This window comes from Triticum aestivum, chromosome 3A (assembly GCF_018294505.1).
Source record: "Triticum aestivum cultivar Chinese Spring chromosome 3A, IWGSC CS RefSeq v2.1, whole genome shotgun sequence".
Taxonomy (NCBI): domain Eukaryota; kingdom Viridiplantae; phylum Streptophyta; class Magnoliopsida; order Poales; family Poaceae; genus Triticum; species Triticum aestivum.
The window spans coordinates 43227953-43240266 of record NC_057800.1 but is presented as its reverse complement, the minus strand read 5'-3'; the positions used below and the strand labels follow the sequence as shown (position 1 = coordinate 43240266).

The 12314-nt window shown below is 43.8% G+C and overlaps 1 protein-coding gene across 1 annotated transcript; it reads left to right on the top strand.

Annotated features, from left to right (window-relative positions):
- The first annotated feature begins 4867 nt into the window (after positions 1-4867).
- LOC123057805 (uncharacterized) lies at positions 4868-11092 on the top strand. Its single transcript, XM_044480691.1, has 16 exons — positions 4868-5062; positions 5181-5304; positions 5413-5553; positions 5644-5771; positions 5883-6158; positions 6260-6399; positions 8285-8355; positions 8675-8752; positions 8825-8893; positions 8972-9031; positions 9142-9261; positions 9348-9475; positions 9563-9838; positions 9963-10093; positions 10629-10664; positions 10753-11092. Exons 2-16 carry the CDS (start codon positions 5238-5240, stop codon positions 10859-10861), a joined length of 1830 nt encoding a protein of 609 aa, XP_044336626.1. The 5' UTR covers positions 4868-5062; positions 5181-5237; the 3' UTR covers positions 10862-11092.
- Positions 11093-12314: the final 1222 nt, after the last annotated feature.

Below are 12314 nucleotides of genomic sequence, written 5' to 3'. Positions count from 1 at the left end.
CCCCGCCCCCTTCACCGTCCGCGAGGCTCGCTTTTTGCCCGTCCCCTAAACCCATCGAATTTTCTAAACCCACGAGGAAATTGGCATATTCAAGCAAACATAAGGACTAGAGCCCTACCTCTTAGAACTAGAACTCTACCACTTGTGTTGAATGCTGATTCTAAGGCAATCATGCTACCGGCAATCATGCTACCCGGAGTTGCAAAAATATCACATGCTAGCATCCTCAAAGTTTCGATAGTGTGTTCCACCAACTTTCCACCAATCTAACACACTGAATTTATTTTTGGACAATGAAATTAGCTCATCTTCTAAGTAACGGTCTAGCTCAGATTTCATCCTAAAAGATGTTGGCCATTTCTGAGTAACACGTTCACTGAAGATTGACATAAGGTCTGGAGCTTCCAAAGAAGAGAATGAGCAAGATGACTGTGCATGATCATCATCACTCTCAAGATTGTACTCCTCGAATATGCTTATTGTATATTTTGACGGGGATGGCGGATTTCTGGTTCGGGTATTGTTGAGACGGGGTTGAACCCGTGAAACGTGTCGGGTTTTATACTTTACCCAACAGCAGCCCCGTGGGGTTAAAAAGACGCCCATCACCGTCCCTTAATAGGGTAAAACCCCACGGGGACACGGGTTTCGGGGCCCCATTGCCATCTTGAGTCAATTCCCGAGGGCGCTGCAGTGGTGGGTCAACCTCGCTTTGTCGAGCTGCCGTTGTTTTTTTTATAAAGGGTGTATTTTATTCGCTCAAAATGGAGCATCAAGAAGATACATAACACAATGAGCACGCACCCGGCCTCTGCATAGCTAGGATGCACACAACCTACACCAACTCACACACATACACACACACACACAACACCAACAACAAGCAAAGTCATACAAGACCAAAGCTATGTGAAGGCGACGAAAAAACCCCGAAGCGATCAGACTTGTGATCGGCAAACTACAACTATGACCATATCTGCACCAACCATCTCCTAACACCATATGGACAACGAGGTTCTTCAACAGCAACGCCTTCAGGAAGGGAGCGACACTTGGGCGCCGTCGTCACCGGACCCAACCAAAAGGCCAACATCTAGGTTTTCACCCTGAAGAATCAGTGAGTCTATCCAAGCAATGCCTTCAACAAGGTAACGACGTAAAAAAACGTCGTCATTGCCACGTATAACCACTCGGGGTCATTGCCGTTGTTGGCATTTGTTTCCTCTTCCTTTTCCCTTTGGGCTTGTTGTGCTGCTCGCCCCAACATTGTCTATGTATTTGGTGTTCTTTGCTTTGGATACAAAGCAGGGGACCCTTTTTCGGTAAATATTCGTCCGTATTTCATACAGTGCTGAACGAAAAAGACAAATTTCATACAAACGGGACAGTTTTCATTTAAACCTGACCAAATCTAAATCCTCGCCGGCTATGGACATGTTCATGTTGTGTTCCACGTACTGCTCTTCATCGGACATGGACACGTCAGTCTTCCATGTCCTACTATTCCTCGTCGGAGTCTACCACCTAGTCGTGGATGTTGCCGGCCAAGGTGAAGTCCATGATAAACGTGGATGGGCTGACCTGGTGGTCGTCAGGCCCGACGCGGACAGCGTGGGCGGTGCAAACGATGCGCAGCTGCCAACATCCGTAACATTCCCGTCCGTGATCACTTCCATCGCCTATGCCTCATGATGTGCAACCACCGCGGATGGCGCGGGTGCAGCGCATGGACTCGTACAGTGCCCGTTGCTCATCCACGAAGGCTGGATTTTCCGCACACGGACTGATTAACTTTGATCGATTTAAGATGGGGCTAAGACTTTATGGGGCATTGTGTCGCGCCTGTGTATGTCGTCTCACACACGGCACTATTTCGAATACTAATGAAACAATTCCACAAATAAATCATTGATACTCTTGTCCTACTAACACCCAACAGATTCTGATTACCTTAAGCTTGTGACCTCGTAGGTTCGGTAAAATATAGACATGAATAAAACCCCTTCCTTTAAAGACCGATAGCGGAACCGTGGACATCCATATCGATCTCTATGATTACATGAATGACATTCGAGTGAACATTTGGTTATCATTTGATATTTCCTTTGTTTCATGATACTTTACAAAACTTGAGATGCATCAATATCCTTGAGTCATCATAGCTCACTATACCGATCTCCTTGCTACTGATTTCGTTTTCTTTCTTGTTGACGTTTTCCAGCATCCCCGTGACGCAGTCATCTATGTCTGGCCAAACGATGATGGATGTCGACACACCGAAAGGGTCCTAAAAATATCTCTCCATCGTCGGAGGAGCAAATCCCACTCTCGAGCTATCTAGTCCCTTGTCAAACTTTTCGATGAACCTGTAAGTTGTCGTTATGATCACTGTGTTACAGATGACATTTAAGCAACCCAAAGTCCACCGTACAGTAAGAAGTGACTACGATATTCTCGTGGTCTAAGGAACTAAAACACACGTTAACACTCCGTGTTATAACAATTTGATTTCAGAAGATATTATCTCAAAGTATAACAAACAAGTTGGGGTCGATTCAATATGATCGTTCTTCTAACATCATACTCTCATAATTGTTTTAGGACTATTGTGACACTTAACGATATCCTAAGATCTAGAGAACATGATGACCAACAACACTTGAGTAAGTCTCAGAGGTGAGACTAGGAATCTTACTTTGTCGTTTATCATTTCACACGTGCATATGAATTTTGCGATGTATCGCATATTCCAGGATCATATCAGTTATAGCATGAAATACAAACTCTTAATCATGAACATGGAAATATAATAATATAATATTATTGTCTCCAGGGCATATTTCCAACGGTTTGTTCTCATGGCCTGGCTGCGGCTATATATTCCATGCTCCAGCGACGTCCACATCCACACCTCCGCACTCAACCTCTTCTCTGACCCCCTCCTCCTCTCTGCATCCACACCATGCCCAAGTCTTGGTTCTTTGCGGCAACAGGCGGCGCTGGCGGCTCCGGATCTTGGCGAGACCATCATCGCTGGGGCCCTTGGGATCCACGGCCGTCGGCTGCTCTAGCAAGGAGGAGATCGTCATCTCCTCTAGCGACGACGAGGTGTCATCGCAGCAGCTGCTCCATCATCAACCATGCATCCTCTCAGAGGCCACGGCGACGGACGAGGAGTTAGTGCATCAGATCGGGCTGCTAACGGAGCGGTCCCTCCTGAATGTGGTTCAGTGACGCCCTTGCTGCCGCTTGTCATCAAGGAGGAGCTGCACTGCCCGCTACACTACTGTGTCAAGCAGGAGCCAACATCGTCTCTCCGCCGCGTCAAGCAGGAGTCATCGCCGCCGCCGCATCGCAATTGGCGTGGCCATGTCATCAAGGAGGAGCTGCCACCCGTGATCGCGAAGGCAGGCGGGCGCATCCTCCACTACCACGGTGGCGGCAACTCTTAATTGTGGTCCATTGTGTCCATCGAGGACAGGGCGGCGAGCAGGAGCAGCGCAACGCGACACGCCACTCTGTGTTTGCCAAGTCGGACGAGGCGCCAGGCTGAGTCCGCAACGACCCCGACCTGCTGGCGGCCTGAGCTCTTGACCAGTATCTCACCACCACGAAGACGCCCAAGCGGCGGTGCCACCTTCTCCACGGGGAGCTCGCCAAGATTGATGAGGAATGGTCACTAAGCGGCACCTCCACCATTGCTGGCAGGGCCAATGCCGCCGCCAAGGGACCAAGGTCTGGGTCGGCATTGGCCATAGCGGCCCTCCGCACAGCGCAAGAGGAAGCAAAACGGCTCCTCCATGAGTGCCAGGCGGGGGTCGGGCAAGGCTGTTGCGCCCCTGCGCCCTTCCATCGATGGAAGGACGACAATGACAACGTAGACAGTGACAAGGGTGCTGCCGGCCACATGTAGGAGATCGTCTCCGCCTGAAGTTAGCCTCCTAGGTTTCTTTTAATAGTTGAACAGTCTAAATATCGTCTGTTTTATGTAAATTATTATATCTGAAATATGCGGAAATCTGTCGTGTTTGATAAAATGTGTCAAATTTATTCAAGTTTGTTTGAAATTTATGTGGGCAAGGTTGGATGGCTGGCTCTTGCATCAATGTCTGGGCACCGCTCCTCACCAGTCCGCGGACGAAAATAGGGTTTGATTTGAAGGTAATGTTGAAGATTTGTTTGCGTATGTACCGTGTTCGAAAGAAAAGAGAAGAAGCTTTTCCTTTTGCTCTCCGTGGCCACACGAATCGTATAGTAGTGTACAAAAATCTGTAAATCTAACAAAGGTAATCCGGCTCTCCCCCTCCACGGTGAATTTTTTTTTTGAAAGAAAAGGTAGATCATGTTCTAGCTTATGCATTCAAAACAGGCCGTAGCCTGAGCGACCAAAGTCGTTTTACATGAAGGCGTTATGAGCGCCGCACAGAACGTGCAGCAGGCCAACGCCAAGCCTGAGAAGAAAAACAAGGGAGGGTAGGAAGGAAGGGGAGAAAAGGAAACAGAAAAAGCTTTGCAGCTATTCTCGCACCATTACATCAGCCCAAGAATATAAACGTTCCCTGACATTTCCCGCCGGTGCTCGCAGAGTCCATAACTTGATCAGGTCGGCCACTTCAAGAAGGACCCTTGCAGATGTCCAACACTTGTTGTGGAAAACTTGCTCGTTCCGAGCATGCCAGAGCGCAACAGCAGCAGCTGCAAAGAAAACATTCCAGAGATTGCCATGTGCCTCTTGTGGTATGTCAGAGCCCAAGAAATCTGCTGTAGACTCACATGAAACTGCTAACTCCAGAAGGCCGGCCTTTGCCCAAACAGTTTGTGCAAGTTTGCATCCACGGTGAAAATTGATCGGCGTCCCCGTCCCGTCCCGTCCCGTTCCATCTTTTCCTGCCCTTCTCCCGAGCCGTGACATACCAACCCGACCCGACCCACCGCCGCCTGCCCTGCCCTAGGGTTGATCCTCCACTCCCCACCCCCACGCGCGCCGCCATCGCCATCGCCATCGCCGTTCCTCCCTGCTGTCTCCACCCGGCTGCGATTTCTGGGGCTTTTGATCTTTGCGGTACGAGCTTTTTTCATCCAGTGATTAGCTGAACCCCCACCCTCCCCTCTTTTGTCGTGATGGTTTGATTTCCTCCCTTGCGGCTGAACGATTTGCTGAACCCCAATGGCGTTCGCAGTTTATCATATTCTAGATCCGCGTTTGCTAGAGCCTATTTCCACTCCAGGCTGACAATATGAAGCGAGAAGGCGTTTGCACGAGAAGCCAGACCAAGATACAAAAAGTATGGACAGCTTGGCGAGGTGAGCCACTGGCTGTCTGGTTTCAGTCTCGCTGCTTGTTCCTTCTTCTGCAACTTACGATCAGAATTGTGTTGTATGATATGAACATGATGATGCTTCCCTAACTAGGAAATTCGCGTCCGGACAATCCTTTCGAAGAGGAATTTGGCAGCTCAAGTGATTCTGGTCAAGGTGTCTGGATGGAACTCAGTGAAGAAATCGCCTCAAACTTAGCGGGCACTGTTGTATCGCTTGCTTCATTTGCTGATGGTGATTATAGACACTAGCTTTGCAAAATTTTATCTATGTCTATTTGTTAGTACTTCATGATTGAGAATTTGGAAATACCATATTGTGCAGAAAAGACCGTGTTTTTTGCATGCACGGGCATAATTATCGTAAACAAGCCTACTTTTACAAGTTGTCTGACTTCATTAAGTTTGGTTAGATCTGTTGATGATGACACCAAGATCCTTCACGATATGACGGTTGGTACTCCCAACTTTCTTTTTGTACACTATTGCTTGCTTATTTAATATCATGTTAAAATAATTCTGCTAACCAGGCTATATACTTGTTGCCTTGCTTTATTGATGCAGATTGAAGTGCGCCTTCTGGATAACACACTTGAACTGGGATGGTTGGAATTCTACGATTTGAAATACAATGTTGCGGTTATCAATATCGCTTGCTGCCATTCTCTTCAAGTAACATGTCTAGATCATCAGCGGCAATTTGAGTCTCACAGTAAAGTAGTTGCCGTAGGGCGTTGCTTCAACTCAGGAAAATTAATGGCCACAGCTGGGATGTTGACTGACAATCCAAAAGGAGCTTACCGGGAGGAGCTTGCCATCTCCACATGTGAAATTACTATGGTGCGGTGTTAATTTCTCACTTTCTATACATAGCAAAAAAAACTGTCTCAGCATCCCTTCATCTTTGTGCTTGGCTCACTGTCACTTTATTCTTTTCCTAGACTGGAGTTGGAGGGCCCCTTGTTGATTTTAATGGGGACTTCATTGGGATGAACTTTTATGCTGAGAAAGAAACTCCATTCCTACCAAGGATTAAAATTCTTGAACTCCTGTCGCAGTTCAGGAAAACAATTCAGTGGTTGTATGTCCTCCATACTTACTCTGATTGCTTTTCTACTCTTGTCCTCCATACTGTCTTATTAGCTTTTTTGCACATGGGTCACACATGCTTAGGAAGATAAATAATGGTGGAAAGCTTAATCAAGAGTACACTTAATACAATAGTGGCTTCTTATGACATCATACTGCAGCTAACAACACATTACATAAATCTCTTGCGTTGTTGGAAAATTTGTTAACAAAAATTGTGTTAACAATTCATGCATTCTAAAAGAATGTGCAGGATTTTTGTATAGAATATGAAATCAGATTGTTTGAATTACTGCATGTGTTGTACAAGGCTAAGAACAGTTAAAGCATGATCACAAGTTGGTATGTAGTGAGGAGTCTAACATGCTCGATTACTGTAATATTGAGCGAATGAGTACTATTTAGCACAGAAACTAGTGCCATGCACTTAACGCCTGGCCTGATTTGCAAATAAACTTGATTGAGCACATTCTGTTCTCGATAACGGCATACAACTAGTCTAACTAAAACATTTCCTGGATGACTATAGGCCATCTGTTCTGCTTCATGCGAATTTGTTATTCAACCTGGAATTTCCAGTAGGCTGACCACACATCAGTAGACATACAAAATGAATGAACTAAGTACATAAGAATAATTCCGCTCATCAATAGCCGAGGTTTGATGGTACCACCAATCATGCTGAATGTCAAACAGTTTCTGAAATGCGTTGTTTTGATTTTTTTGTAATACTTGCATCTGGTAGATGATCTGCATTTGACAACATCTCCCTTGATAACAAATTAGTTGTTTGTGACATCTGGGGCTGGATAAGCTGCAGTGTGACCCTACGTTGCGCGGATACTTCAGAAAGCGCGCGTATCCAGCTGGATACTGCCCCGATACTCGGATACTGCCCTGATACAACCCGATACGTATCCCGTAAGTATCCCTTGGTTTTTCGATTTAAAAAAAAGAAAATAATATTTGATACTCCTAGGATACTTCTACGATACTGTTTGGATACCCAAAACCCCTGGTTTGACGTGAAATCCCCTCAATAGTAAAGGCACACCTTTTGAAGATATCCAACATGGGTGTGAGTTCATGCCAAAATATGACTGTCAATGTTCTTGTTCAATTGAAAGGTGAGCAAGAGAGAATCGATGCACTACTTGGAACAACAAACCCGGGAAAATCCCACTGCTAATTAATGAAAGTGGACCAAGTGCAAGAAAACAAAAGGAATAATCCTATTGAGGCATGCTTTGACCTAGAAGCTCTATTTTGTTTTCAATATTTTTAATAATTAATATATGTAATATCTACATATAAACGTATCGCCGTATCCATGTTTTCAGAAAATTAGCGTATCGGGCGTATCCCCGTATCGCGTATCCGATACGTATCCAAGTATCCGTGCAACGTAGGTGTGACCTTGACAATCCATACCACCTGTCTTGTCATGATGTCTTGCAGTTGCCCTGTACACAATTGGGACTCGGGTGTCCATGTTTAAGCTATTAATACTTGTTTAAATGATAAGGTAGTGAAGGTTCCCTGGTAGGTTTGGTATAATATTATCTCCATTTTATTGTTTTTTGTTGTCACTCAACACAACACGCATGGGAAAAGCTTTCCACCATCTTATGCTATTTATATTTAATAAATATTTTCGTCTATACAATAATCTAACACAATAAATATTTAGGTTTTAGGGTTTTCCCCATTGTATTGTTGTTTAGTGCAATCTGACCCCAATCAACAATTTTCCTGATTTGCCCCTTTTAAACATTGAAATTTGTATTATTGTTTGGTATCCATGCATACATATCATCCATATTTTACTTTTGTGGATTTCTCTATTACTCCGATCAGCTTATCGCATTCTGCTGCAGTGCTATAAATAAGAAAGGACCTGGTAGTAAACTTGAAAGATTTCCCAGACCTTATAAGCCTGATTCAGAAGGTGAGAAAAGCACCTTAAGATTGCTAATCTGTGCACAATCATCACAGTACCAGGCAATTCCTCGCCAAAGTCACCACCAATGTTAATTTTCAACAATCATTTGTAGAATCTGGGTACATACTTAGTGTGTTTTTTTTAGAACCACATACTTAGTTTTATGGTTGCACCTATTATCATGCTAACATATTTGATATGCCAATTAATTAGTTCATTCTAAGTACTTCAGTGTAGTATATGAATATGAGAATATACTCCTTCATACTGCTTTTCAGTGTTCTAAATTCTGCTTATTTCCCTTCTCCAATCTTCTCCATTTTAGACAGCTCAAGGAAGGGAGAGAAACTTAAGGATCAGAAACCTTCCATATGTACTCTCTGTGATCCAGAATGTCAACCAGGTTGGATCACTTTTAATGTTGATTATTGATCATTGTTCACAGTCATTAATTGTTTCACCCCTGTGGCACCAGGACTCATGGATAGATTATTATTAGAGCGGAAGTCTTTATGTTCTGGGCGGCCGGGTTATCCTTATTTTGGTGAGTCATTGCTTGCAGTTTTCCTGACCATCATTATACATGGGGTCATCAATCACTTAACTATCTTGCAAAATTTAGGCGTTGCTACAAAAAAGGAGCTGAGTTCCAATGGTTATCCCCTCCCAGTTTGGCAGAATGGTGAGTTCATTCGTGTCCTTTTGATATTTACTCTTTTCTGTTGGAATGTCTGTCATCTGACTGGTCTCTCCAGCTCCCCTCCACTACTGAATCTTTATTGCTTTTGCCAGTGGGCATGCGTTTGCTTAACAATTTTGAAGAGAAATTTAGTGAAGATATCTGGAGTAAACTCGAAAGAAACGTTGCTTCAAATATGTCTCAAAGTGTTGTTGCATTGGCTTCGTTCAGTGGTAATTATATTCATTATAAGCTCGTTTACTTTCAATATTCTTTTTCCAATTTCTTCACTAAATTATCAAAGTCATTACTCTTGTAGGAAAAACAAGGTGTTTTGCTTGCACGGGCGTATTCATAGACTGCAATGGGTCCACCACAAGAGTTCTGACCTCGGCAAGTTTGGTTAGAACTTTTGACGATGAAAACAAGGTTGCTGATAACCTTAAGGTTGTTACTCTGCTAACAATTGTTTAATTGCCCCTTCTACTTATTCATGATATCACTGGTTTAGTCTTACCATATCATTAATTGCAGATTGTAGTGTGCCTTCCAGATAATCGTCATACCAGAGGGACATTGCAACATTACAGTCTACACTATAACATTGCCGTAGTCCACATCAAGAATTTCTGCTGTACTCAGACAGCACAAATCGATAACCAGATGCTAATTAAACCTCAGAAGGAGGTAGTAGCTATAGGGCGCATCTACCAATCAGACAAATTAATGGCCACAAGTGGGATCGTGATTGACAAACCAAGTAAGCTTGGTTGCAAAGAGCTTAAGATTTCCACCTGTAAAATCACCAAGGTACGCTGTGTCTTTTCGTGTGGTGGAAATAAATAGTTGCGTCAGAATGAGTAATTAAATCCATCATCACATCTGTATGGCTTACAAATACTGTCTTTTCCTATTCATTACTTTTGTGTGCTAGGCTGGGATTGGAGGGCCTCTTATTGATTTTGATGGAAATTTTATTGGCATGAACTTCTATGGCTTGGAAGAGGCTCCATACATACCAGTGAATATAATTCAAAAAGTCTTGAAGAATTTTGATGTACAAGGGTATGCTCTCTATATTTATGTAATTTTTTGTACAGTATGCAGGTGTCTTGCGTGTGCATAATAATATGCAATCTTGAGGAAGTTTAGTAGCCTCGACAGGACATTTGTCGCCATTTTGATCTTCTTGTACTGAGCACATTAATTAGAAGCTTGAATAGAACTGTTGTGCATATGAGAAATAACATATGACACTGGTGCGATAAAGACCGTCCTGTGGTTGTGGCCGACAGCTGAGCATGCCTGATTGTACGTACATTTGTGATTATGGAAGTATTGTATCGTATCTCTCATTGCATCACTCTAACCTGGAACTATAATGGTAAATATGGGTTGGTTTTGGTTGTTATTTTTCAGGTTACTTTTAATTTGGAACTCATGCTAGTTCTTAAATCCCAACTTGCTTTTGCGGTTGAGCCATTTCGCCTCTTATTGTTCAGACATATGAAGTAGTGAACTGATGTTACGTGGTTTTGATCTTGTCCTCACACGCGTGTGTTTGTTCTTGTACGTAAAACTATTTTTGGCCTGTTTGCAGGACTGTTGCTAGAGACGATGATGATAGCCCAAACAGGTATTGTTTATTTACTACGCGTTCATTAACACTGCTTGCTAGAGATGTATATTATTTTAGCAGCTTATTTATGTGTTACTCTGGACAGATGGCCCGTGCCTAAGCCATTTTGGTGCTATCCCAAATGGCACGAGCTTGAGGAAGGAATAGATGTGGAAGAAGAAATTATATATCAGCGGCAGCGAAAACAATTCTAACCTGATGAAGTGCATCTCGATGCATGTGCGCCTATCTTGTCCTCAAGCTGCTGATCCAGTTGAAGCACAAGCTGATCATGTCTAGCAAGTATGAAGTGTTTGTAACCCCTAATCTGAACCCTGAAATTCTACTAGCTTAAGAACGTACCATCTTGATGTGATGGACCTGTACTAAGGCTAAAGCAGGGCCGTTAAGAGACGGGTTGGGGAGATTGTCGTATTTTTCGGCACTGTAAGTTTGTTTGCAGCTACGGTTATCATTTTAAGGCACAGTGATGAACAGTTGTCCTAAGAAACATCGGTACAAGTCTGGCCCCAACGACTAGGTTGGTGACCTGCATCTCTTGGCAATCAGATTCTTTGGAGGGCAAGTTGAGTAGCAGCAGAAGGTAGCTCCATTCTGCTGTGCTCAACATGGGTCCAAAAAGGTTTCATCAGCATCGAAGTCCTTTTCTGCTCAGGATGAACAGTAAATCCAAAAGAAATCATAATTTCTGAATTTATCTTGGCAAACTTTGATAAATGTTGTGTGCTTGACAGATTTTAGCAGAAATGATATTCGTGGAGTTCATGGCAAAAAAAAGCAATATGAGCACTCCTAAATGCTTTCTAAAATAGCATTTCTGGAGCATCTGAGTTTTTTCCAATTGTCATTTTCTGACAAATTTTGGCAAACACACAAAGCGTTTGTCAAAGTTTGCCACAAAGCATTGCAGATTTTTCTTTTACTGTTCATCAAGAGCCATTGAGTTCGCCAAGCACGCCATCTCCAATGGCACGAAAGCCGACCATGTACATGCCTTGAAGATCCACCGATCAGAAGCAGAGCTTCAGCGGTGCTCATGCTAACTCCTTTGTGTTGCATGCAGAGTGAAATCCAGCGCTCGTCACGCCTTAAGCTGCTGATTCTTATTGTTGCTACTGATCTGCTGCTTGAGGTAGAACTCCAGCAGCTCCTCCTCCGTCGACTAAGGGATGTTCGCTTGCAGAATGCAGAGAGATGTCTACAAACATGCATGTCTGGAAATCTGGATGTGTTCATGAACAGTTTTAGGGCAGCGAAGGTCGTCCAACCGCAGGCATCAAATGTCCGCCCCTGCTCCGGCCTCCTCCATTTGACATGCATACCAAGATCAATAACAATTTAAACATACTTTTAATAGTTGTAAGCATATGCAATCACAATAAAAAAGCATCGGATGTTCAATAAGTTTTTACATTCAGGCAATCTCCAAAGTTGCCTATCCAGCTGTCCATGCCAAAGACCTTCTTCGCCTCTTAGTCCGGCCATCTATATAAAAGACCTCACTCTTTGGTTGACTCGATCTCCTCCATATGCCCGAAGCGCTTCAACACTACTACAGATCCGAATAGCACTAACCTCTCATCACTGACCATCCCATGACCACATGATACGGCAGTAAAGAGCATTAGCACTAACTGGCCACTCCCG

What these genes read in the sequence shown, in the direction of transcription:
- LOC123057805 (XM_044480691.1), top strand. Translation starts at nt 5,238, where the DNA reads ATGAAGCGAGAAGGCGTTTGCACGAGAAGCCAGACCAAGATACAAAAA. An exon ending in AGTATGGACAGCTTGGCGAG is followed by an intron (nt 5,305 to 5,412) that starts GTGAGCCACTGG and finishes TTCCCTAACTAG; the next exon opens with GAAATTCGCGTCCGGACAAT. An exon ending in TTATAAGCCTGATTCAGAAG is followed by an intron (nt 8,356 to 8,674) that starts GTGAGAAAAGCA and finishes TCTCCATTTTAG; the next exon opens with ACAGCTCAAGGAAGGGAGAG.